A 26,723-nucleotide genomic window follows, 5' to 3' on the forward strand; every position below is an offset into this window, starting at 1 on the left:
GCACTGAAATTCTGTCAGTTCTTTTATGAAAAGAAACTGAACAAACCTGGAGTTTTCTGTAAGGTTATGCAAAAACTGTCTTGAGGGAGAATAGGATACAGATTTTTAAAAAGCCCAAAGCACCAGAACTCTTCTTGCTGTCACCAAGCAGTCTTTGTTCTTGGAATCGTCATTGTCTAAGGTGAAGATCATCGGAAAAACAGTTACTCAGAAAACCTCACTTAGGAATTTCAAAGCAAGACCAGTAGTAAGCTTTAATTGAAATCAATGAATATCTTATCATAAAAGGTAAAGATTGGGTCCTGCGTCACAGAGGGGGTTAAAGGTCTGGTTATTTAGAACTGACTGATATTTTGTAGAAATAATTCTGTCTTAAATTTTACTTTATTCTTTTTGCAAATTTCCCACATCTCATGATGGTGAAGTCATCAGTGACGTCCCAGATCTTGTAGCAAAGGTAGAGAAAATTACCTTTCTAATAATCGTATACAACTTTCTGAGAGTAATATTCTCAGGAGACCTAAGGTGAAGTTGAAATCTGATTATTCATGCTTGGTTATTTTATTTCAGGATTAGCAAAATCTAAATACGAACTTGAATGCAGAATATTATCATGGAAATATAATGAAAAGAATTCAATTACCATGCATTAAATGGTATTTCTGGGTAAGATATGCTGGTTATCGTGGTATTTCTGTGCAAGAAAACAATTTGGATTATATTTCACACCCCTCTTTTTGATAAGACATATTCTCCTTTGGAAGCATTCTAATAATTTTGCTATTGTGACTTTGCCTTTAGAAGCATAGTTTCTCAATCTTTTGAGGAAAGTTGATGAAAGCTGTTACAAATGGCTTATACAAACTGAATATTGAAATTCCTAAATTTGAGTTACCAGTTACAACATAAAAGTCACCTGCCTTATTCCTTCACCTGGCTCAAGTGTGAAATTTCAGTAGAATACGCTTCTTGCTTCTAAACAGGGTATGCGAAACTGTAACTTAAAAAAATATGTAGTGACTTCCGATGGAGAAAATGAGGTAAAAGGGAAAGACATCTGATCAAACAAACCAGCGTGCTTTCTCCTTTTTAAAATACACTAATTGCAACCTTGCAAAAAAACCCAGACCCTGAAGTTTTACGTTGTTTTTCTGAAACTGGGTGCTCCCTGGCCAGCCATGTTCAAAGTCAATCGTCTGCAGAGCGGAGCCTTTCTCCGAAATGCCGCCGCGCGCTCCCTCAGAGCCGTGCTTGCAGGCGTTCCCCTCCGTAAGTCTTCTACTATTGCCCCTGTTTTCCTTCCCTTCCTGCATAGGTCTTATCACTGAGGTATTAAAATAGACTAAATTGCCTTTTTTGCCTTTTTTCTTTCTTTTTTTTCTTTCCCTACGTGGAAAGATACTTTCAGTCCACCATTGTGTTTACTTTAGCAGAAATACTGGAAAAAGAATCACCCGTAGAGTCTCATTTGCTTTCTCTTTAGCAGCTGATAATAACTACGAGCAGAGACGGGTTGGGAGTCCCGTCCAATATTCGGAAGAGTGTATTAAAACGGAACCGGGGGGTGTTTGTGATCGTGGCGGGGAGGATGGCTGACCAACCTGTTCCCGTACATTCCCTGTCCCACCTCCTGAACGCTCACCTGTCTGTACGTATGGATAAAAACATACGTGGCGGGGACTTTGCCGCCGTGAAGTCAAATCCCATTGACCGGAGATCTGTGTCATACACTGCTGTGCGGGTGTCGTACGGATAGGTACAGTCAGAAACGAATCGGTCTTGTTTTGGGGTACCCAGGGCTCTTTACCTTGTACTCGCACTGAAAGCAGGGTGGCAAAAGACTCTTTGCTTCGACTCTCAAAACTTTTCTGGTCTCCAGCCTTTGAGACCAATTCAAGCACGCTCGTTCTTGCGCGAGCATCTTCCTTACGCGTACGCGTCTCTCCTCTGCTGGAGCTGCCCTGCCCTTCCGTAAGGGAGGCAGAGTGGGACCGATGTGTCCGCAGCACGTCACTAGAGAAATCCCCAGGTTGAGCGGGGTAACAGGAGCAGTCGTGCCCCAGCGAGGGGTTCGGTGAGCAGGGGTGCTCCGAGCTGTCGCAATGGTGGTGGCTCCTGCCAGCCGCGTCCCACTGCCCCTCGCTGCCCTTTGCAGCCTGCCTGGCAGCGGCCGTGTGAGCGGGCTGGCTTTCCTGCCGTCCTGCGCTCTTTGTATTAGTTCTAGTCCCTCCTTGCCTCTCTCCCATAAGTTAATTTTTCCTGGGCGTGGGTAAGCCGAGGTGTGCTTTTGTTTCCAGTGACATATTGTAATGTCTTCTGCGAAGGCATTAATGCACCTTCCCATGTGGGTATCTTCAGGGGAGGGAAAAAGCAAATTTATAGCTGATGTGCAGTTTTAAGGAAGAGGGCTGCTGGTTTTCAGGCAAACAATAAGCAGATTACATTTCATCAGAACTTCTTTTTGAATTGGAAAATCGTGAGAATGTGTAAAATAGCAGTGACTACTGATGTAAGAGCTTACAAACCGTAATTCTCATCTCTCAAGTATGGTCTTACGGCTATAGACAAAAACTCTTGACTAGAATAAAAAATACAAAATGGAGGTATTAAGAGTTATACAGCGGACTAAGCAAAGAAATAAATGAGTAAAAACTCACAGAGTTTCATACAAGACAGTGCCAAGATGATGCCCACAAAGATGCATATAATAGAAAGGTGAGCGGCATATTTAAAAACTAAAGGTGGATGAAGAGGGCAGAGCTCGCATATGCAGAGATAATCTTTCTACATTTTTTAAAAAATGTCTCAATTAGCAGTAGTGCTGTGTTTCTAATTGGAAAGTTCTACTGAAAATGAAGATGACTCTGAGAGCTTTGAAGTTCCCTAATGATTTCAGTGACCCAGACTGAAAATGGGCCCAAGGTAAATCATCGACGCGGCACACATAATTAATGAAAAGAGAAGAAAGAAAACAAAAGTGGACATCTGGCCGGTGCGGGAGGATATCAGTGAGGAAAAGGCTTTTGGCTGAAGGAAGTTTGAGGGTTGTTTTGCAGTTGTTTTTTTTTAATCCCAACTTCATGCTCAGCTTTGTTCCATTTCCTATGCCTAGTCCCTATTATCAAACCTCTTTCAGCAGAGAAAATACAACATAAATTCCGGTCTGTTGGAATGAGAACTCCCCGTGCCTTCCTGAGGCCAGAGGAGAGGTACCCGCTGTACCTTCAGCACTTGGGGCATCACAAACCATGCTAAATGCTTCGGAAAAGGCAAACGAGCGTTTTATGGGGTTTGAAGAAAAAAGTGGTGCTACCATCAACAAGGTGCGGTTTAAGAAGAGAAAGGAAAAGAAATAGTAGCTGAAGGAGTTTGGTCTGCAGCCGCCTCTTGTGATCGGCCGGCGGTGCCATGCCAGCGTCGAAGCCAGCGCTGTGTCCCGCGGGAGCCGCGTCGGGAGGATGGAAACTCTGATTGGTTTGGTGATTGATATATTTGTGATTTCTAGGCTTGATAGCGTAACTCACTGCAAAGAGCCAACGTATTAGCATATTAATGTTGTTGATTGTGCTGATAATAAGAGAAAGAAAGAAGGAACAGAAAAATCATCACTTATCTGCGATGTACGACAAAGAAATCAGTGAAGCGAATTGTCTGCTGCTTTGAATATAATGAATATTTTCTGAACCCTCTGGCAAATGTTACCATTATTACTCATTTCAGCCTTGTAATGCTCTCATTCAGACTTCTGAGTTGTTTGCTCTCAGGATTTCTCAGTAACTTTCTAGCACTACCAGATCACTTCACCTTTGCGATTTCTTGCATTTTTCTGAGTGCAATTTCAGGAGCATTGATGATTTGATGTTTGATACCTTGCCAGACAACACGGGCTGGTCCTCCTCTACTTCCTACCTGTTGGTTTTCTTCCTGTTTGAGTTTTGACTCAGACCGTTGACCGTGGCAGTGCAGCGGGGAACTAAGACCTCCCTGGGATAAGAAGAAGTACATGAAGCGTTACATCAAAAACTTGGTTGGTAGAAAAATTAAATCCATAATTAATCTATACTGAAAAACAGAAGATGAAAAACTGATTTGTACTACCAATTATACAGAGGCAAATTCTGGAGGTTTTTACAGTAGCATTTTAACTACCTCTGTTCTTCCTATATCTACCTGACACCTTAGAAAAAGGTGTCAGAAAACTATTGTTTGCTTCTAAGAGTTAAAATCGCCTTCAGTGATTTCAAACGACTTGGTTTTAGTGAAGACGTTCAAGGCCTCGCAGAGCGTGTACGTCCGTAGGCACGTTAATGCACAGCGGAGCTCGTGACAGGGGCGCGGGCTGCGGGAAGGTAGTCGTGTCGTGAGTAAAGCTGCGTTACGGCGGCGTCACCGTTACTTCTCATCTGGTTTCACTCAGGTTGGTCTTTCAGCAGAATACGCTGGGAAAATTACACCTGGTGTTTTTTTGTCAGGGGAAATCTCTATCTTCTGCAGGCAACCATTTCTAAAAATGATGTTTGATTTGATTATTGTGAAGTCTGGTCTAGTTTTTAAATGAAGGGTTATATAGCATTCTTTTAAAGAATGAGCTGCGTAGAATTCAGTAGGATCCATCCTTTTAGGAGCTGGTTTCCTTATGGAAACAGAATCATTCTTCTGCTTGCTCTAAGCCCGTCATCCCGATATAAACCAAAGCTTCTGTGAATCACAAAGCTTTTTCTAATGGTCTTACCAGTGCTTTCCACCTGGTGCTTCGGTGCTCGGCTCTTTGGGTTATTTTTTAAGCATGGGCATAAATATCTGCATTTGAAGTTTTGCAGGTCCCAAGTGATCAGCGGAGTTGACTTCATAATTACAGTCAGATCTTTCAAATACGGTATTTGGGAATTCTTTGTTGAATGCACTATCAACAAGAAATCGAGTGGATTCCAAAGGCAATTTGAAACTAGTTTTGAAGTTGCAACTCTTTCAAATCGCTTGCCCAATAATTGCTACTCACTATTCGTTCTTACTAGTTTTTTAACATGGTTAATGGAAAAGTAAAGCATATTGAAGATAATACTTAGCATATTTTAGGATAAAACTACACTGATTAGATAAAAATACTTTCAGAGAGATATGACTTTTTTTTAGTTGTGTTTTTTTAATCAAATTTTAATTACTTTGTGAGGGGAAAAAAGGAAAATGGCTCTATCTGATCATGCAGAGGAAAAAGCTTCTGCGATGAAAAAATAAATTCTTCTGTCTGGTCTTTTGAAAAAAAATTGCTGCCTCTCCTATTCTTTCAAGATACTTGAAGTTTTGAAGTTTGTCGAGCTATTTTGTTCCATCTTTAAATCAGAGTTTTGTGAGCCATACAGCAATTTTCTCAGCCTCTGTCCTTTAAATAGGTAAGGAGAACATCTTCTCTCGTGATTACTGATTAGTGGTTTTACTGCACAAAAAATCCATTAATTGAGAAGAGATTAGATTTTATTGTAATTAATTTCCATAAAACTGTTTTTCTCAGATTAAGGATTTTCTTTATAAGAGAATAAACTGCAGACAATGATAATGAGATGCTTGCATGAAGCTGATAAATAGCAGTTTATGCTTCTTTCACAGTTTCTTTAATCTCATTCAAGAAAGAATATCTTTTTAAAAAAGCATTCAGAAAACAGCTCATAACGTTTTTGAGCTTTTGTGGGGAAAAATGTGTTTGTGTTTCATTTGGGGTTTCTGAATTGCTGAAAAACGGTACCTTACGGTTTGTTATGAGTGCAGTTGTACACAATTAAGTATTAGTTTAGACGTTAAGAAATTTCCTTAAGCAGAAGCGCAAAAAGGAAAAAGGTGTACGCTTCATCCAAGTGCTTTTGCTTTGCAAACATCCCGCCTGTTCCCGCTGCCTTCGCAGGACAGCCTGCAGAGCTTTCCGCCTGCTGAGCGGCTCTCTGGGCGGGCCGATGAGTTTTGAAAATTTAGTGTTCTTGCATGTGCGACTGGCTAGGCAACCTGACATTTCTTGATTTTTGACTGTGATACAGGTCCGTTAGAGTATGTAGTCTTAACGTATAGCGTGTGACATACGGCGAGCAATAACCTCTAGCACTCGGCTGTGGAGAATTGTATTTCTTTCACTAGTTTCAATGGGGAAAAGTCCTAAGCAGTGGTGTTTCGATGAGGAAGATTTTCTCCATCGCTTAGAGGGATTAAGGAGTGTTAGGAAGCGGCGATGTGTATGGTGACTCGGGCTCCCAGTTTTGGGAGGTTGGCTTTCGGCTGGCTTGGACTTCGGTTTCGTTCCCAAGGATCTCAAGCAGCAATCCTCTTACAGTAAGTAACCAGCAGAACAAAAGAAAAGCTTTATGAAAATCAGGAAGGAATAAAATGTAGGTAAGAGAAGTGTAATTACCGAAGCCGGAATTAGTCCAGGGTAGGAATTAATAATACTGAAATTAATAAAGGGTTTAATTACCGTTAGTCCACAGGGCATGAAATTTTACTCCTTTCAATAGTACCACAGCTCCTTTAATTCTGTACTGGTCCTTTCTGAAATGATTGCAAAGAACAATAGAAATCCCAGGGGATTTTTTTACAGGTTTTTCAGTGGTTTTGTTTGATTTCTTTTGAATTACAAAGGGTAAATAGTGGAGCAGACTATGGACACCTGCAATCCCACTTCTTGTCAAAATACGCCTAAGTTCGTACTTTCCCGTGGCCATTCTTCCAGCAAATATTCTGTAAGCAGCAGTTTCTCTAGTGGAGTTACTTCACAGTAATTTTTCTCACAAAATCTTAGCAGTGCACCATAATTCAAGTACTTTTCTTATTCCAGTATTGATCTTTCTTAAATACAAATTGTTCATCTATCCAAATCACATTCTGGTTTGGTTTGGGGTTGGTTTTTTTCCCTGAAGATGACAGTTCCAACAGATAACCAATTAATCCCACAGCCTAATTCGTCGTGCCAATCGGATATTACTATAGCTTTTGAGGAAGGCAAAGTAATTAAATCACTTTTGTTTATCCTCAGCATTTTTTTCTTTCTAATTTTTAAAGTAACTTTTTACTGAATAAGAAATTACAGATATTTTTATGAACTGCAATAATGGAAATGCTTTGGTTTATTAAAATGCTTTGGCTGTTGTAATTGCTATTTTTAGTACAGTTCTATCACGTCATTATTTGTGCACTTTCTAGCTGGTCCATTATACCGTTATTGTTCTGGGTTTCTATTAAAATGAAACGTGGGGTTTGTTGTATGTGTATGCCTACAGTAGAGGAGAATAACGCAAAGCTAAGTGCTTTGTAATGCCTAGGGGAAGAATGTTTTTCTGAGTAGTTTTGGAAGTACGTGTCACTGTTCAATTGTTCATTATCTTCAAATGGCTTGAAAAGCTACAAATAATTTGATATTCCAAGGGCATTTTTTTATTGTGTCAAGGTTTGAAATACGCAGTTGCAAATGCTGCTTCCTGTGCTGGAATACAAAGAGGCTGTGCAGCCTGACAGCTAATTTCATTTTTCTCCTGAAGTACGTATTCCGTGCCCAACGCTTTTACAGTTTTTGCCTGTTCCGACCTCCTACGCTGAAAGGAGCTGTTTGGAAAGCGAAGCTGCAGCGCAGGGGGGGTCAGCGGTCGTGCTGCACCCCGTCTCCGGCCTGCCCTCCGCATCTGGGAATGCTGGCGGGGCAGGGGGCTTGGGAGGCCACGAGGGGTTTGTGCGGCCTGCCCCGTGGCTGGTTCCTGCGGCGGCTGGGACACCCGTGGGCTCCGTACGGGTGCTCCTTCACGGGGGGAGGCATGGATGGGACACCCATGGGCCCCGTATGGGTGCTCCTTCAGGGCGGGGGGGGATGGATGGGACAGGCTGGGACACCCATGGGCTCTGTATGGGTGCTTTTCGGGGGGTGGGGATGGATGGGACACCCGTGGGCTCTGTATGGGTGCTCCTTTGGGGGGGAGGGATGGATGGGACACCCATGGGCTCCCTACGGGTGCTCCTTTGGGGGGTGGGATGGGACACCCATGGGCTCTGTACGGGTGCTCCTTTGGGGGGTGGGATGGATGGGACACCCGTGGGCTCTGTACGGGTGCTCCTTTGGGGGGGAGGGATGGATGGGACACCCATGGGCTCTGTACGGGTGCTCCTTTGGGGGGGAGGGATGGATGGGACACCCATGGGCTCCCTACGGGTGCTCCTTTGGGGGTGGGATGGATGGGACACCCATGGGCTCTGTACGGGTGCTCCTTTGTGGGGGGGATGGATGGGACACCCATGGGCTCTGTACGGGTGCTCCTTTGGGGGGTGGGATGGATGGGACACCCGTGGGCTCTGTACGGGTGCTCCTTCGGGGCGGGGGGGGGGGGGATGGATGGGACACCCATGGGCTCCATACAGGTGCTCCTTCGAGGGGGGGAGGGATGGGACACCCGTGGGCTCCATACGGGTGCTCCTTTGAGGCGGGGGGAATGGATGGGACACCCATAGGCTCCGTACGGGTGCTCCTTTGTGGGGGAGGGATGGGACAGGCTGCCTCAGGTGGGCGCCCCGGGCGGGGGAACAGGCTGGAGGCTGCCTGCCACCGCCCGCTCCACAGCCTTTCCCCGTGGCCCCTTCTGCAGCCCCGCGGATGTGCACAGCTTTCCCTCCTGCCGCCGCTCTGCCGCCTTTCCTTGCTGCTCCCGGGCGCGGAGGTTTGCTGCAGCCAGCAGCTGCTGCAACTGCAGGTGATGCAGAAGTCAGGTAGAACATGGTGCGAGGTGACTAACTTTAAGTAGCGATGGGCAAAGCCGCCTTCAACACCCAAATACAGACGTGAGGGACCAGAAGAGCTGATGGCGTGTGATGTGCCGTGGTGGCGGGATCAGATACGGTGACAACGATTTGGAGAGAGCAGCTAACAGGGCGGTCAGGAAAAGCCCTGACCCGAGGGAAGTGGGAGCACTCCTGGCGTGATGGGCCACTCTCCCGCTGGACTTGCTTTGCAGCAGAGCTTTGGGACTTTGCCCGCCTTAAGTAAAAATTTTCTGAAGTTGAGAAAACTACAAAAGTAATTTCCTCCCAGATGTGTTTCCAGTTGACCAACAGATTTGACGCTGCAAAGGCAATAGCTTTATTTCCAGAGGAAAATTAGGGGCAATGTTAAACATTTCTTTATCACAGGAAGGTTTGAGTGCCAATCAAGAACCAGGGCCAGTTCTTGGGCCACAGGCCACAGCGTGGGGTTTGAAATCTGCCTGGGCATCTCGTGTTCCTGGTGTCAGGAATGTAGATGAGGAACATTTAAACTCAAAGTTCACAGAGTGAAGTTGGGCGGCGTGTGGCATCCTTACATTTTACCTGTGTGGCTCTCCGTGTTCTGCGGTGGACTACAGCACTGAACTGAAATAAAACTTTTAGATTTTTCTGGTTTATTAGCTTGTAATTGAATTGCTTCTTTTTTCATACCTATAAGTGTTCTCTTTTTCCATTTTCAGAACTTTATGTGTACTGTGTTACGCAGATGTTTTCATTGCATCAGCTGACTGTAATGAAGACACAACTTTGATGTTAAACCCCCAAACTTGGCATCTGGTCAAGCTGAATTACGAAAGGACTGTACCCTTTTCTCTGTTTTAACTTTCCCCTTAAGCCAGAGGCAGCCAACAGAAGGCTGTCGTTGGCGCTGCCAGTTGGATAACCAGCTGAAAAAACCCAAAAAAACCAGTATTTGTTCTGACAGTATTTGTGTGCTCACCTCGCTGGGATTGCTAGAGGCAGGTTAGGTGCTAATGAAATTTAAACAAGGAAATAAAACATCAGAGTATTTTATTTACCTCCAAAATATTAATGTATTACATGATAAAGAAGCCACAGAGATCCATGAATGGAGCATTATCTGACCAATTAGGTTTTTTTTAATGAATGAATGATGGCTTAAGCAATATGAATTATCTCCACTGATATTTTGCGTGAATATACAGTTGCTTTTTCACAGGCACCCTGTGAAAGAGGAACCTGATGAGCTTTATTTTACTTTTCTTGGACTAATTTTGTGCATTTTTTTCATAAATGTAACTCAAAACCTTTTAAGTGTTTAGAAGGTGGGAGCTGAAGATTTAGCCCTTCTTGGTTTTGTGGTAATATGTTTCAGAACACCCTGATTTATCTATAATCATGTTAAAATAACTTCTAGAAATGTCAATATCTATTCCAGATTTAGAGACTGCTTGGCATGTATAAAATCTGCTCATTGAGTGTTCTCTCAATTCAAGAGTAGTGAGTTCAAATATTTTTATTCCACTGAAAACTAGAAGATACAATTGTGTAAACTGTGACTCACCTGAGTTAGAGGTGCTTGAACAAACTGTGTACGTGAGGAAGATCTGCAGAACTTGGCATCTAGATTAGAAGTTAAGGAACAGACTATGGTGAAATTTCCCAGATGTTTATTTTACTGCAGGGAAATTAATGGTATTTCTGCTAAAAGTTCCTTATCTGAGTTTTCAACAGGCTAAGGTAATATCAGAGACGCAGGAATGACAGGCAAAAATCCTGATTTTGGGTTACTTTTGTTCTAGTTTTGTAACCAGTTAAGTTTACTTTATTCAAGTTTTCTTTATTCATATGGCCGAAAAGACAGCGCATATTCTCCAGCAGTACCTGTGGAAAGCTAAGGAACTCTGCTGGTTTCAGAGACATCGGATATAATGCGATTGGGGATTTAGACGTCAGGGCGAATGGGAACCAAATGATTGTGGCAGATTCACGTCAGTGACTCAGTCCCAACCCAGCAAGGGACCAAACGTGGAGCACAAGCGTTGTCCTTTTGGACTTTGCCTCATGAACGTCTTCGTATGCGTAGATTTACACGGCGAATTTTCATGGGTCGGGAAAGGAACAGTTGTGGATGGTCTTGGCATGTTTTGTTCTGCAACAGGGACCGGTGATGTATTGAGATTGGGTTTTGTGATTACGCTGGCAAATCTCACTTTTTCATGTTTCGTAGAAAGGTAGAATAAGAAATGCAGAATGCAGACTACAGCTGTCCCTCAGGAAAAACTGTATTTAATGGACTGCAATCTTGATAATAATTCTAAAGAAATAGTCCCCAAAGTGCTGATAGTTTCAGAAAACTGTTTTTTCCCCTTTTCCTTCAGTATGCTGTTTGGAGATGACAACCAAAAGGAAAATTATCGGCCGCTTGGTGCCCTGCCGGTGTTTTCGTGGTGAAGAAGAAATCGTCTCAGTGTTAGATTACTCTCACTGTGGCCTACAGCAGGTGCCAAAGGAGGTTTTTAACTTTGAACGAACATTAGAGGAGCTTTACCTAGATGCCAATCAAATTGAAGAGCTACCTAAGGTAATCAGTGTTCTGCCTGTAATACAGATGTCAAAGTTGTGTTCTTAAATGTGTATTCACCATGTGCTTCACCTCTGAAACGGGGCTTGCTCTTGACCAGGAGACCCGCTTGCTGTGGGAAGAGTCATGGCTGTTAACTCTAGAGATGCAATTACATGTGTACACGATTTTTCTGCCCTCCCCTCTCTGAAGAGCCCAAAGAGCTGAGACACGGTTCTCGCAGATGGTACGGCGTGGGGAGGAGCAGGGCCACCCACTTCTCCTTGCTGCACAGCACAAAAGCGGGGGGCGGCCAATGAAGCCTCAAGTTGGGAAATTAACGGTTGTTCAAAGGAAGTACTTCTTGCACCGCAAGTAATTAATTTGGGATTTGATACCTTGACCAGGAGTACACTAACATATGGAGTTGGTGATCTCACGTTTGGATCCTCTGTAGCGCTGCTTTTCATAGAATCATAGAATCAGAGAATGGTTTGGGTGGGAAGGGACCTCCCAGCCCACCCAGTGCCACCCCTGCCATGGGCAGGGACACCCTCCACCAGCCCAGGTTGCCCAAAGCTCCATCCAACCTGGCCTTGACCACTGCCAGGGAGCCAGGGGCAGCCACAGCTTCTCTGGGCATCCTGTGCCAGGGCCTCAGCACCCTCACAGGGAAGAATTTATTTCTAACATTTTAAAAGCAAGCTCTTTGTCAGGATAAGCTGTTTATCCTTGTGGGAGAAATGCCCGTACTATCTGACCAATATTTTTATAACTGCCAATGAGGTCCCGCAATAAGATTGCTTAAGTTGGCCTTCCAGTCTAAAACTTCTTTTATAGAATCTTTAAATCTGTTCTTCTGTGGATTAATGGAATAAGGAATTAAAAGTTACTGTAACGTAAGTGTTCTGGAAACAAAAGAGGGCAAGGTAGTGGAAAAACCAATTAATAGTAGTTGCTAGCTACGTAATGAAGCATGAAGTAATGTAATCCATTCCTTAATTGAATTTTTCTCAACAATAATGAAAGATGCTTACAAGTCTTTAATTAAACATTGTTCCACTGTAATCCATTCTTCATCATTTCTCAACATATTTCTCACTTACATTGCATAGAGACTTCATATAAATTCTATTTGCAAATGTAGTAAATGTACTTTTTCCATGACACGGAGTTCCTTTATTCGGATATGATGGTTCAGTGCGTAAGATTGCACACTCCATGAAAAAATTCTTTACAGATGGTAAGACAGGGTAGCTCCAATCTTTTAAGTGTCACAGGGAAATGACGTGGAGAACTGCCTTACCTCTCCTACTGCCAGAAAGGACAGCAGAGAATCAGGCATTTTTCTGTCCCCGTAAATATGGAGTGGATTGTGGTGGAGGCCATTGTACTGCTAATGAATACCTTCAGGACTATTCCTCTTTTAATAATAATGCATGGTTAACCTTGTATGTTTTAATTACGCTACTGAAGAATCGTACTGAAGAACATATGAAATGTCTGATTAAGCTAGGGATTTTTGGTGTGCTTGCTTTGGGTTTGAACGGCTGCATCACGATGGTATTCGGACTAAATTGCAGTGTGTAATAGAAAACAAATCTATCAGGGCATAGACCAAGAACAATATGCCGTAATTCTGTATGGAAAAACTGAGGGCCAGAGGTCAGGGCTCCCAAAGTACGAAATTGGGCAGAAGGTGATAGTGGTTAGCGTCAGTCACGACGGAGGGGTGCATGCTAATGAACCCTTGGCATTGCGTTGTGGTATCATCTGTTTCGTACTTGCTATTTGTGAAACGAAACAGCAGATAAATACGTACCTTGGAGAGATTTAAATGTATAGGACTCTGGTTTTGCACCTCTCTTCTCATTTGTCTTTGAAGCAAATAGTATGTATTGAAGAAATAAGTTTGGGTAAATGCATTGTTTAACGTAGACTTGGCCTTGTACGAGAGAAGATTAATGGGAGTGTTAATTTGCTTTCTTTATACCATTCATAATTTTTTGTCTTAAGCCTGTATTAATCATTACCATAAATTAAATAGTCCAAATAATTTCTTTATCTAATTTTCTGCTTCAAATATTATTTGCTGCATGTCTCTGAACTTTTTTTCACTATTGAATTAATATTCTAGGAGAGAAAATGTCTTTTTTTTCTTAAAATTGCATCATATTGCTTAACATTAACCTTTGTATTACACATTATCATCTACCATAGGGAGAACTTTCCTCTCTCTGTAAATGTGAATTCAAATAACTTCTTCTAGAGGAAATTTGTTTTGTCAATTTTCTCTTATTTACCAAATGTTATCTGCCTCTGAAGTTACAATATTCTTTTGAAATTTTCTCTCATCAGAACTTATTATCATGTTTAAAAATTTAATGAAAAAAGCACAGGAAAAAAGTCTTTATCTACCTTAGTTACTTTCACTGCTCTAGAAACCAATACATTATTTTGCATTAAGACGATGTATTAAACTCATTCTGCTTGCTTTTTTTTTTTATTTTTACCTTACATTTTATGCATCATAATTATGCTTATATTCTGCTGTCTTCATTGGAAATGGATTTCTAGTTCCTAATTTCTAATATTTTTCTTTTCTTTTAAGGATTTATAGGAGTGTTGTATAATTCTCATTCTCTATTTTCCCCTAAATCTAGCCAAGTCTTATTTTATTTGCCTTTGACTTCATTATCCTGAGCTGCTGCTGCAAGTATGTCCCTATTTGTCTGAGTCAAATGAATCAATGACTAATAAAAAAGACTATCGATTTTGATGAAGGTGGAGTCGCTGGCAATCAGTATCCAGAAAAACATGAATGAGATGAAAATTCTCCCCAGCAGCTTTCCCTTATAAATATAAAGTAAAATCTGGACTAATTTGTGTTAGACAAAATTAGTTTACTTGCTGATGCTCTAGGAAAAATTCGCCTGCCTCTAACCACAAATTCTAGGAGTTTCCACCACCGTGTTTCGCCATGCCACGTGTGGGTACAATAGATACCAGGAATGCTAAATATCTACTGAAGCTAGAGGCTACATCTTAATGCTTAATTGTCTCACTGAGAACAAACGAGGCAACCAATATATAAAAGGTGCTGAGGTAATCTCTAATGTATAGCTCACCTAGATGGCTAGGTATTATAAATTAACTGATTTTTTTCTTTTGCATTGCATTTGCTATACAAGTTACAGTTTCCATTAAAGGCACCGAATACTTCTCCTAAATCTGCCAACAATAAATCGTGTTTCTGTTCTGCAAAGCTAGAAGGCTAGAAAGTGTTATTTCCTTGTAATCCCGACATCAGGTTCCCCCAAAATGTTAGCCAACCTCTGTCACGGTTGTGCCTACAGAAAGCGAAGAGCAGAAATTCCGTATTGCTCTCCAATGGCCCCAGAAGCCAACAACCTCTCTTGTTCTGCAGTCAAGAACTTGAGATACGCAGAATAATAAAGAGCCCATTGCTGTAACTCCAGTCGCAGCACGATTAGCACCGCGTGGTTTCCAGTCTGAAAGGAATAAAAGTAGTATAGGGACATAGACTATGATGATTGCATCGAGTCCGTGACGGCAAGGCCATAAAGAAATTGAGAAAGACACCTTTTGAAAATCCAGTGGGTAAAAAAAAAAGTGGGCAATTTGGCAATTTTGGGCCTACATACCTGGGTTCACTCTCTTGTATTATTTCTGATACAACAGTACATCATAAAATTACTCCAGGGAATATTTTTTATTACATTTCTTCATTCGGCAGTTCAAAAGCCTTGTATCTGTTCAGGCGTTGTCAAAACTTGAAGTTCCAAGCCTTCCTTGGCTTTTAAAAGAGGAATTCTCCAGGGGAATGGCTGGGAACATGCACTGGGAATTTCCTTTTCCAGGTGTAATAGCCTGGCATCGTTTGTATGCGTACCAAAATTCTGCAGGCTCCCTGTGCTGAACATTACTATGGTCTACAGCTGTCCTCCCCCAGAAACGTGGCTGGAAACGTCAAGCGCAAAGCAAGAGCCCATTAATTTCCTTCCTCTCCAGCCGTGCCCGAAATGATGTGCTTCCTTAAAACAGAGAAAGAGCGGGTGCTCCCAGACGCTTTGCAAAGGAATTCCTCGTTCCCTGGAGAGATATTTCCCTTTATTAACGTCCTCTGCAAGCAGAAATGCGTGAGCCAGCTTGGCTCCCAGGGTGTACAGGAATTGTTCTTCCTGTTCCTATAAATTCAACTGGGACACGCAGGCTCCGGAGATAGAATCATAGAATCATAGAATGTCCTGAGTTGGAAGGGACCCATAAGGATCATCGAGTCCAACTCCTGGCCCCACACAGGACCGGCCGAATCAGAGCGTATGACTGAGAGCGTTATCCAGATGCTTCTGGAACTCAGTCGACCTTGGTGCTGTGACCACTTCCCTGGGGAGCCTGTTCCAGTGCCCGACCACCCTCTCGGTGAAGAACCTTTTCCTGATATCCCAAGAGATGGTTCTCCTTGGTCCTCCTGCGGGGCCGTAGCATCGCGTTGTGCTCCCCTGCTCCCCCCATGGCCTTAGCTGGTGAGCGGTGGGGAGGAGGCTCTGGTACAACCTCGAGGATTAACGAGTATGTTTCGTGTAAGAGCAGATCTGCAAAGCAAACCTGGCAATACGAAGGCGTTTTGAAGAGCGTCTTTCAGTAAAAAGGCCCTTTCGTACCTGGTGCCAATTGGAAGCGATTGTGGTGTGGTGCTCCTCATTTGGAGCGTTTTTATTCATGTGGTTCCCTCTCAGTTTTCTGCGAACAGATTGTCTTGAAGAAAAAGCAGGATTTTTCTAAAGGATTATAATAGAAAGTTACGGCAGAAAAATGCAGTTTCGCAATGATCTAAAATTTAGTTCAAGTGAAGTACCAAGTTGGTGTTTGCACGCCATTTGTGCATTAGTTTTCCCCTCTCCAGACAGTTGGCTGAGTTTTCATCTAGGCAATCAAATTATTATGCCTTCTCAAACAGCCTGTAGATGAGTATATAGCCTTCATTCCGATACGGAAGGCCGAAAGAAATGCTAAATCTGTTGTAAGCATAGCCCTAATATTTGAAGAACACTTCTGAGATGCCCCCGAAGAGAAGTCGTTCTTCTCTGGAACCCACTGAATTTTGTGGTGCCGTTTGGCGATTCGTATTTGGTCACTTTTGAGAAGAGGAGCGTGGCAATGAGTAAAGCAAGCAGTTCTACTGCGTGCTTCTCTTACACCGGCTAGTACGTTGGGCTGGAAGGAGCCATGAGCTGCTCTGTCCAAAACACGCGCCTGCTCGATGTCCATCTGCGGCTCCTCTAATGCACCTCAATGTCAATTGCTTCCCACGGCGGCTGTCTCTTAGCGTGGCTGGGTTACTCATTTTTACACGTGTGAGGTGTATGAGATAGTGATGTTTCTGGAGGAAAGCAGTCGAGTGAAATAGGTGCTTTCAGCATGATTTATCGATTACTTCAGGTTGAAAGGAGGAGTGGTTTTGCAGTGGAAATTCTGACATTTTATGAAATTTGAATTTGAATTAAAAATGAGAATGAATTTGGGGGGGGCACTTAAGGAACGTATCATTTTGAAAATGTCAAAGCATTTTGTTTCTTGAAGATAGCAAATTTCTTCTGCATGCAGTCAGAATATTGTAAAATCTATCATGAAATTAAGTTCTAAAAATCAAATATTTTAATTCACCACGAGCCACAAAAAATGTCAAGTGATACGACACGTGTGAAATATCATGTACCTGCAAAATGTTGATTGCAACGAGTATGCAGTTTTTGACAGAAAGTTCTTTTTTGAACATTCCTGCTACCAGTGAACTGTTCTGATTATTCCTGTTGACTGTCTATAAGCTGTTTATGGTACTGAGCAGCCTGTATGAATGTCTTCGCAAATAATGGCTTTTCAAAATATTTTTTGATTACTGAATTCTTATGTAGCAAATGTAGTTTTGTGGTGTTTGTTGCTTCTGTGTATAAATAATGATCCCAAACTGATCTTTTTCCTGACACACTGTAAAGTATCTTTTTATGTTACAGCAACTGTTCAACTGTCAAGCTTTACGCAAACTGAGTATACCAGACAATGACCTTTCCAGTCTGCCAACCACTATTGCTAGCTTAGTTAATCTCAAAGAACTTGATATCAGTAAAAATGGTAAGAGATCAAAAGTATAAGTACTTTAAAGAATTGTAATGAATATGAACAATGATGACGTTTTAATTCCTAATGATTAACAAACTTGCGTTCTAGAAAACTCGCTCTTTTTTCTCTAGATGATGTGCTGTTTTCCTGTCTGGCACTTTTGAGCAGGCTGGGTAGATATCTACCCCATTTACTTTTCTGCAAAAAAAATAAAAAAATAAAAAAAAAAGAGGTTGCGTTAGCATAGCATCCTGTGATGACTTGTGACCAATAAACATTAGAAGTAGGAGTGGGAGACCGTTTCTCAGTGCACTTAAGAACCATTCCACACCCGAAGTGGCTTAGTACTTACTGGGCTCTCGTGTAAAGTGTTTAAGCATCGAAGGCTGCACGGAAACAGCTGCCAGGATTTATGTGGCCAGCAATTCCTTTGCTGCTGTGCATTTCCAAATTACGCATTTGCATAGTGATGTGCCTAAAAACCCTTTGCATGTCTGAACTGAAGTGTCTTTGTTCGGAAAATCAGGCTCAGGCACTCTTGAAAATTTTAAAAACGTTTCTTATCGGTATAGGCTTAGAGACTCTCAGGATGATGGTGCGGTCTCCTGAGAGGAGAGGGAGGCAAAGAGGAAAACTATAAGCAGTGCGGAAAGAAATGAAAGTCGCAAATATCAGTGCAAATGATGTCACTGTTTAACTCTAGAAGATTATAGAAATCAAGCGTTAGCATACTAGTTTTAATACAAGGCATATCGTCTGTTCCAGTGTATTTATGTAGTGCTTAAGTATCATCTTTTAGACTCTAATAGTAAAATGTATGTATTCTGCCTGTTATAGCTTAAGTCTGATCTGAAAATGCCAAATGAACTCATTTATGAACAAAACAAGTTAAACAGTTTTTTAATGTGTGTATAATAACTCTTTCAATATTTTTTTAGGAATTCAAGATTTTCCAGAGAATATTAAATGTTGTAAGTGTTTAACAATTATTGAAGCCAGTGTCAATCCAGTCTCTAAGTGAGTATCAGTGGCTTGTGTTTGTATACTGCAAGTGCAGAAAATTTACACAAAGTGAACTAAAATTTAACGGCATTGCATCAAGTTCATTTGCAGGATCAACCTAAATTTCTTTTTAATTGTTTGAAATCCAGGGTTGATGCACCTATGAAAAGATCAGTGTACTGTGTAAGACCCGTGGTGTCTTTCCAGCTAGTAAAGGAGCGTTGGCAGAGCGGTCCCTGTCCCTGTCCCTGTGACGCAGCCTTTTAAACACGGGGGGCTGGTGCTTTATGTGCGTGGGAAGTAAGCCCTGCTGCATCCTCACGCACCGCAATCTCCTGGTTGGGACTTTGGCAACCCTCATTCCTGCCAAAAAACTTACAACAATAGTGACAAAAAAATGTGGTTTGTAATCCCATGATTTATAAAATGGAGTGAAGGAGATGAAAGGATGAAATTTTACTATTTCAGTTTAAAAAAAAAAAAAAGGAAAGGAGAGAGAGAGGGAGGGAGGGAGGGAGAGAGAAAAAAGGAGAGGGAGAGAAGGAAGGAGAGAAGCAAAGAGAAAGAGAAGAAAGAAAAGAAAAAGAAGAAAAAGAAAGAAAGAAAGAAAGAAAAAGAAAGAAAGAAAGAAAGAAAGAAAGAAAGAAAGAAAGAAAGAAAGAAAGAAAGAAAGAAAGAAAGAAAGAAAAGACGAAAGGACAAAAGAGAGAAAGAGAGAGAAAGAAAGAAAGAAAAAGAGAAAGAGAGAAAGAAAGAAAGAAAGAGAAAGAGAAAGAGAAAGAGAAGGAGAAAGAAGAAGGGAAGAACGGAAGAAAGCAAGCCCGCCTTTGGCTTAGACCCCTCAGCTGGGAAGGGCAAAAGGCTGGTGTAATCTGAATGTGCCAGGCATTGGAATTTCACGTGGTTAGAGCAATGCGGAAAGGATGAGAACGGGCAAAAATGTTGTTTGTAGCAAGTTAGTTCTTCTTGAGAATTTGGGTAGAAAAAGAAGGTGAGAAAGAAAGTCATCTTTCTCTTTCTAAATATACATTGTTATTATTTCCATAGCAACTTTGGTGTGAGCATTAAGCTTTTCACTGTTTTTTTAGGCTGCCAGATGGCTTCACACAACTTCTAAATTTGACCCAGCTCTATCTAAATGATGCCTTTTTGGAGTTTCTTCCAGCTAACTTTGGAAGGTAAGAATTAGTCATCAAAGCACATCGCTCTTTCGTATGAACCAGTTTAGGCTTTAAGGGACCATTTTAAAGCTCTATTCTTTTTGAAAACAAAGCAAAGCAAAACAAAAAAACCAAAGAGATTTTGGCTTCCCAGCCCTGTTTTGATGAATGATTGTTGTTAGAGAGAGTGTGATGTCAGCAAGAATTTTATGATGAACTGATGCAGTTTGGTGGTTTGGGGAAAAGGTGAGAAGAGATAGAAATTGAAGAAGAGGCCTGTCCTTGATCAAATGTGTTATTAAATTGTGACAAGGGCAGAAAATAACAATATGGCCTGTGCCTATGAAAAATGAACAGAAGGAAAAAGTGTTGTGAGCCAGAAAGGAAGAGAGAAATGACTGAGCCTGGTGGGGTAACCAAAGGGAAAAACGTGAGAGCAAGAGAGGAGATTCAAAAGCAGCAGAAGAGAAAGGATGGAGAATGAGAGTAGAAATAAATGCAGCGGAAACTGAGCCAAAAAGTGTTCGATAAGGACAAAGCAGAGAGGGTGGGAAACCAGAGATAACAATTTGCCACGGCCGTTTAAGGGGGCCGTAGAGGCCGGAGCATCCTCCCACTGCGCAGGTCTGGCACAAACGTCAGGTTTACTCCAGCTCTGGTACGGCGGGGAGGGAATGGTCACCCTGTCTGCCCTCGCGTTGTCCTGCTGGGCAGGCGGCTCAGCAGGCAAAGGCTTAACAGAGAAAATATTTGGCGGTGTTACAGAATGCACCTGGTATTGGTCTTTTCCCGGTCCATCCAGCTACCCGTACGTGTGGTTTATTGTTCAACTGGGAGCATCAACTCAGCACTCCACAATTACTGCTGAGGTGCCAGAATTTGTGCTGGAAATGACGTTGGTGTGCCCAGGCCCTGAGGAACCCAGAGCGCGGCTTTATCAGCTTCCTGAGCTGGGCCTGCCGCTGACCCAGAGCTGAGTCTGGGCTTTACGCTGGATTACCTTTGGGAAAGCGCTAGTTGAAGGAAGAGGAAGAGAAGTTGTCAGTGTTTGCATTTGATGAGTGTTTGGAATATCACAGTAAATCCTAAGCCAGCCTGCTCCTGCTGTTTGGATTCAGACATTATGTTCAAACGTGAAGGAAAAATAAATACATGAAATACCCTGCAATTTATCGGACGTGTAGTGTTTATATTCGTTATGCTCTTCTAAAGCCTTGCTGGTACTTTGTCTAATAATCTTTGTCGCTTAAGGGCACGTCTGGTATTCTACATCTTTTAGCGGAAAGCACTGACTTTTTTTTTGCTTTTACAAATGCATATTTTGTCTAAATGAAATGACACTAGTTCCAGTTGTGGTTGTTGTTCCTGTATTATTATTCTGCTCCTATAGCACCTATTTGGTCGTTTCCAAAGCTTCCCCCATCGGCATACAAATATTGCTTTTTTTTTTTTTTTGCTAGCCACACGTAGCTCTTTAGCAGTAGCTCCCTTATTGCTCTTCTCCAAATTTTAGTGCTTTCTCGCTATCTTCAGGTGCAGTAACGTTCAGGTAGTCTGTTCTTTTCCCCTTTAGCCATGTGAGTAAAGTCAGGAACAGAGTCTACCTGAGCACCACGTGAATGTCTCTCCACGTTTCTCATTTAACGTTGTTCTTTTTAGTCCAGGTTAAGCACAACTGTAGGACTGGAAAAGTTGCCTGCTTTATTTGGTAGGACAAAGATAAAATCATAGTTTTCTAGACGAGCGTAGTATGGGGAAGCCTGAGGTTCCCGACAGCTGGTGGCGTGGTGGGCAGAGCTCTGTAGAGCTGGGTGGTGTTTGTGCGAACTGTGCTCACGGACACGTGCTTACACTTGTGGCACTGACGGGCCAGGCCTGGACAGATAGAGGAATAGGAAAAGCAGTGTTAATGAAACCGTTGAAGCTCCTCAATAAACTTTCTTCACATTTCAAAACGGCGTTATCAGCCTGAAAGGTTCCGTGGTGTGACTCTGGGCTGACACCTCCCGTTAGAGATGAGACAATTAACAATTAGCTGTGTGGAACTGCTCGGCTTCACCCAGGCCTTGAGCAGCCCTGGGCATGGTCAGCTCCTGCGTTGAGTGTACCTCCAGAACACAGGAGATTCCACGCTCCCCATTTTCTGTGAGCAGAGTTGTACAGTTCGAGATGAAAAGGAAAGGACCTTGTTCATCCTTTTGGTTTCATAGCCTCTTCCTTTTCCTCCCCACATTGAGTAGAGCCGGGGGCTAAAGAACCAGCTGGGTTCATGACATCACAAGGGTGACATGAATCAAAATCCTTTCCTGTTTATCAAATTATCTTCCTAGATGATATGGGTAAGCAGACAGTAGTGCCCCAAAGTCTTGAACTCTAATACATTGGGTTCTTCATCTCTCATCTGGTGTGTCCTCCTTCCTTCCCATTGCTCTGCTTCATGGCATTTATCGCTGTGGCTTCAATAATATCGCCAGTTAGCGTTTGCCCGGTGATGTGGCGTGCTGAAGTCCTGGCGCGTACAGGCTGTAATCCGTGCCAGCACTTCAGCGCACGTCCTACTTCTGTTTCGAGTACGGTAAGTTTGGTGCAGATCTGCTCTGTGGTATTGGTCTGCCAGCTGTGAAAATGACTGTGAAAAACTGATACATGTCAGAGTTTTGCAGAAGAGTTCAGATAAGGACGGCTGAAGCTAGCCGTCCTTGCCTGAAGCCATTTGGTTTGAATACGTTTTGTATCATGTTCAGCCCCACAGTAACGGGACATCTTACTGGTGCGCATTGCACGGACTCTTTCTTTACTGAAATAAGTAGTTTCGAATCATTCTTAAGGATTCGTGAACTAATTCCTTGAATGAACTAATTATTTTCTATCATATTTCTAGACTTGTTAAATTGCGGATTTTGGAGTTAAGAGAAAATCACTTGAAAACTCTACCAAAGTAAGTGATTGAATATTTACATAAGTCTCTTTCACCTGACATTTCCAAAAGTGCAAAATACTTTTATTGTTAGCGATGCAACTGCGTCATTTCTGTTAAGAGTTATTTTTTTCCATGGGTTAAGGAAATTCTACTGAAGGTTTTCAGCAAAAAGCGAACAGATAATGGCAGATGGAATTGGTGACTGAGCTGACTGTAACTCAATATCCAAAAACTCTAAAGTGACATTTTAGAATCTGAGATGTGAACAGAATTGGAAAGCAACTTATGAGATAACCCTGGTCAGTGATGATGTGGCAGTATTTCCCTCATCAAGAAGTAATCTGATGTATTGAAAACATCCTCAATGTAACCTCGGTAGAACAATCTCCCCATGTGATCTGTACAGAAATTAAATGTATTTGGTGGTTTACAATACTGTTTAGAAACCTGTGTCATCAGAATATTGAAGAAATGTCAATTTGGTAGTGTTTCTTGGTATTATTTACCAAAAAAGTAAGTCGCTATAATTTCTTGCTATAATTTGACCAACATTTAAATGATATTTTGAGAAGGAAACAGAAAAGACATCACTTCCCATGGTAAGATAGGAGGTTGCACTGTATAAAACAAGGGATATGTTTTTGTATTCAGATGGCATTGTATGGTTGTTCTCGGTGGCAGGGATCCTCTGCAGTGAGAAAATGCCCGTGGATTGGGGGAGTGTGTTAGAAACAGGGGTGGTATGTCCCCGCTGTGAGCAAGGCTTCTGTGGTGGCACTAGACTGTATGTATGAAACGTGGCTAATGCTGAATCGCCTATTATTTAGCTCGTTTAAAAAGGGCACCCTTTTTAGCAAGCATGTGTTTATCAATATCTCCTACGCGGGCATTTCGCCTGTAATGGGATACAGTGACATTTTCACTGCTTTCTGTGAGCTTTTATCCTTTTTTAAGGAAAGCTATTTTATTGTGTTAAAGGCAATATTCTTTATATCAGTGGAAAACACTTTTTTGTATAAACTTTCTATTTCCTCTGTTCTGAGTTACATTTACTATTTTTTTTGGGGGGGGGGGGGGAGTTTCAATCTGTTCCCAAAGTGTTTTATCTGCATTTAGCAGTGAGACCTGTTCGGGACAGCAGATTTACAGCCTTTGGGGTCTTTGTCATCTGAAGGGCACATACATGCCGTGGTATATACCGGTTACCTGGCCCGCCTCTTGAACAGCGGTCCCTTTCGGAAGGGAATTGCATAGGCGTCACATGCAGAAGGTGCCTGTTGGAATAAATGGACGTGTGTGTGCTAGGATTGAAGAATGGGAGTGCCACAACAGAACAATTTTGATCAAATAATAGAATATTTTTGTATTTCTGGTGTAATGCTAATCCCACTAAAGACAATAACAGATTTGTTATCGAATTCAGTGGGAGCAAGATTGGGATCGTGTGTCATTCTTACGAATAAAAACATATTAAATTTTTTTTCTGCGATACATGGTGTTTAACATGCAAATTTTGTCCCATCTGACCAGGGTTTGGAAGCTTCATACCTGAGCGTAGTAGCCTCTGGTTTCCATAGCACTGAGTTTGTTCAGGTGGCTGAGCATGGCTTTTCCCACTGTAGGATTCGGAAAGGAGGGAAGTTCTTTGATTCCTGTAACCAAGGGAAGCATTATTTGTCGGCGTGTTTTCCTCTGCTCTGTGCTATGGCAGAAGGCTTCGCTGTGTACTACTGAGACAAACTGGAAAGAAAAGATTGTGCTTATGCAAATGCTGTGCTTAACGCTGAGGGATGAAAGGGACAGCTGTGTTATGCCATAAAGTAAGAGGAAGAAAGTCGACAAGGTCATTTTTGCATCAACGGGGACAAAAATGGGGGATCCGTGCGTTTCTGGGCCTCTTTTATCCTCTAGAGCAGTTTTCTGCAGAAAAGCAAAAAGGGGTGTGCAGTGTAATGGACAGACAGGGGTTAACACGTATCGCAGGGCGGTGGATGGCACGATGCGCGTCCTGCGTCCTGGTGAGGTGAATTTGAGCTCTCCTATAAAGCGGCGGTAACCATCTCTCCGCGTGCTGGAGCAGCTCAGGGCTGAGCGCGGGAGGTCGGAGCAGGAGCGTGGCGGGGCCGTGGGCGAAGGCAAACCCGGGCTGCGGCAGGGAGAGCTTCCGCCGTGTCGGCGGGTGGTTCAGGGGAACAGGAAAACGTAAATACCGCGCTGTTTTGTTTTCTCAGCCAGTAAGGGAAGGAAGATTGTCACAGGAAAGCTGTGTCTACAATAGAACCATCTGCAGTTAGGGAAACAAATGCAGTAATATAAATCAGAATGTATTTTACAATCTAGTTGCAAAAAAGGTGATGCACGTCTTTCAGATATATATTTAAAGGCTTGCGTTCTTACCCTACGATTTATTAGATATACCGTGAGTAAGATAACCCGATAACGTTGGTAGTTTGTCCGGGAGTTCTAATGTAAGAAACGACAGGAAAAGGGAGGCAAATAAATGATTTTAATATTGTAATTTGGCTTTCGAATAGATGTGAAATGTACTGTGGGACTGTTCTAAGGAACTTCTGCTCAGTCCTATTTCCATGTTAAGTACAACTTAAAAGATGTTATCAAAACGCAGGTCATATGCTTTCATCTGTTCTGTGCCGTAAAATATGTATAAAGAATGTTTGACGGAAACGTTTAACGGTTTGGCATAAACAGGAGTTAAATGCGCTTTGTGTTTCCCATAGTTCTAATTTTGCTATGTTTCACACTAACTCCACAGTCAAGATTGTTGTAACGTGTCTCCATAGTGACCGAAGGAAAATGAATAAAATTGTTTCCGAAGATGCCTGATGAGGTGAATACTGACTGTAGCTGGCCGAAAGGCAGGTCTGTAACCAGCGCACAGGTCCCCAGAGCATCCCCCTTTAACACCTCCCGCGTTAAAACGTGAGAGCTTCCCTTTGCTGGATTTGCTGACGTTCCTTTATGGCACCTAAAAGATGCCCAAGCACATCGCTGTATTCCCAGGCACCTTCCTGGGAGAGGACTGGCGAAGCATTGGTCAGAAACCGCTTTGGCGATTCTTCCGCTTTCTTCTGGCGAGCATCCCGACCGTTGATCCCGCCGCTCCCTTGCTGTATCGTCCTGGGCTGGAGACGTACGGTGCTCTTCAGGTGAAAACGGTGCAGGATGCTCCTGGTGTCTGTCAGCAGTACTTTCTCTTCAGAAAATGCTACTAGGTTGACAAATATTTTTAAATACTGAAAATATTTGTATGTTTAGTCTGCGGATCTTCACAATGCTGTTTTAAAAAATCAGTAATTTATTTTCTCTCTTATTAAAGATTATTATTGATACTGGTTTCCAGGATCTCTGGAGCATTTAGAAATATCTGGAAACCTCTGGCCAGTATTGCAAATAATTTTAAATATTTTGTTAAAGCTTTAATTTGTGCAGCAAAAATGGAAAAACCTGGTTTTTCCTCTTTAATTTCTGCTAAATGTTTCAGAGCAGTTGTGAGATTCTGACCAAGTTTCCTACGTTTGAGCAACGTTACCGCCTACATCACAGGGTTGTCTTTTGGCTTGAATAAACCAGCTGAGATAATTTTTATTTTTTCTGTTTGGATAAAAACGAACTTGACCTTTACTCGCTGTAACAAGGTGGAATATTACTGTGCAATAGCTCGGGTCTGTTCCCGGCTGTGACCGGCACTTACTGGGCGGGATCTGAGGTTTTTCCCAATCTTTGGGCATTTACCGATCCACGTGCGGAGCCGTTCCGGTCACGTTGCTGCCGAGGTTAAGAGCTGCCGGTGACGGCCCTCGGCACGCATCTCTTGGACACGAGGGCAGACTTTATTGTCCAGCTCCTTCGGACTCTGGGCTCTTTCAGAAGACTCCAGGAGTGTTTGGAGTCATCCCAGCTCATCACAAAACCTACGCTGCGTTTCCCCAGAGCGTCATATTTCTCCGCGTATCCCCTTGGTCTATTGTTTAAAAGCGTTTCCGTTAATTTGTCTGGTGCAGTTGTCAAAGTCGCCGGTCTGTTGTTTCCCAGGCTTATCCTGGAACGATTTAAAAATCGTGGTGACCTCAGTTGCACGCTCGCCAGTGATGTAGCGCTGCAGCACTGCGTGAGAAGTTACGTATGTCGTACGCGCGTGTCGCCGGGGCCCTTCACTGTGGGTGAGCGCTGC

At 42.6% G+C, this 26,723-nt stretch overlaps 1 protein-coding gene across 5 annotated transcripts in view; it reads left to right on the forward strand.

The window, feature by feature from the left end:
• The first annotated feature begins 11,117 nt into the window (after positions 1 to 11,117).
• LOC129209476 (leucine-rich repeat-containing protein 7) overlaps positions 11,118 to 26,723 on the forward strand; it is a 107,372-nt gene continuing 91,766 nt past the window's right edge. For 2 of the 5 annotated variants that reach the window (XM_054833942.1, XM_054833943.1), the window contains exons 1-5: positions 11,133 to 11,329; positions 17,344 to 17,461; positions 18,388 to 18,466; positions 19,540 to 19,629; positions 22,493 to 22,549. In XM_054833942.1, coding sequence (XP_054689917.1) covers positions 11,141 to 11,329; positions 17,344 to 17,461; positions 18,388 to 18,466; positions 19,540 to 19,629; positions 22,493 to 22,549 — 533 coding nt within the window. In that variant the 5' untranslated portion in view covers positions 11,133 to 11,140. Of the gene's footprint in view, positions 11,330 to 17,343; positions 17,462 to 18,387; positions 18,467 to 19,539; positions 19,630 to 22,492; positions 22,550 to 26,723 lie in introns of all 5 variants that reach the window. The other 3 variants (XM_054833947.1, XM_054833944.1, XM_054833946.1) reach the window with 3 other exon arrangements.

This window comes from Grus americana, chromosome 8, assembly GCF_028858705.1.
Source record: "Grus americana isolate bGruAme1 chromosome 8, bGruAme1.mat, whole genome shotgun sequence".
Classification (NCBI taxonomy): Eukaryota; Metazoa; Chordata; class Aves; order Gruiformes; family Gruidae; genus Grus; species Grus americana.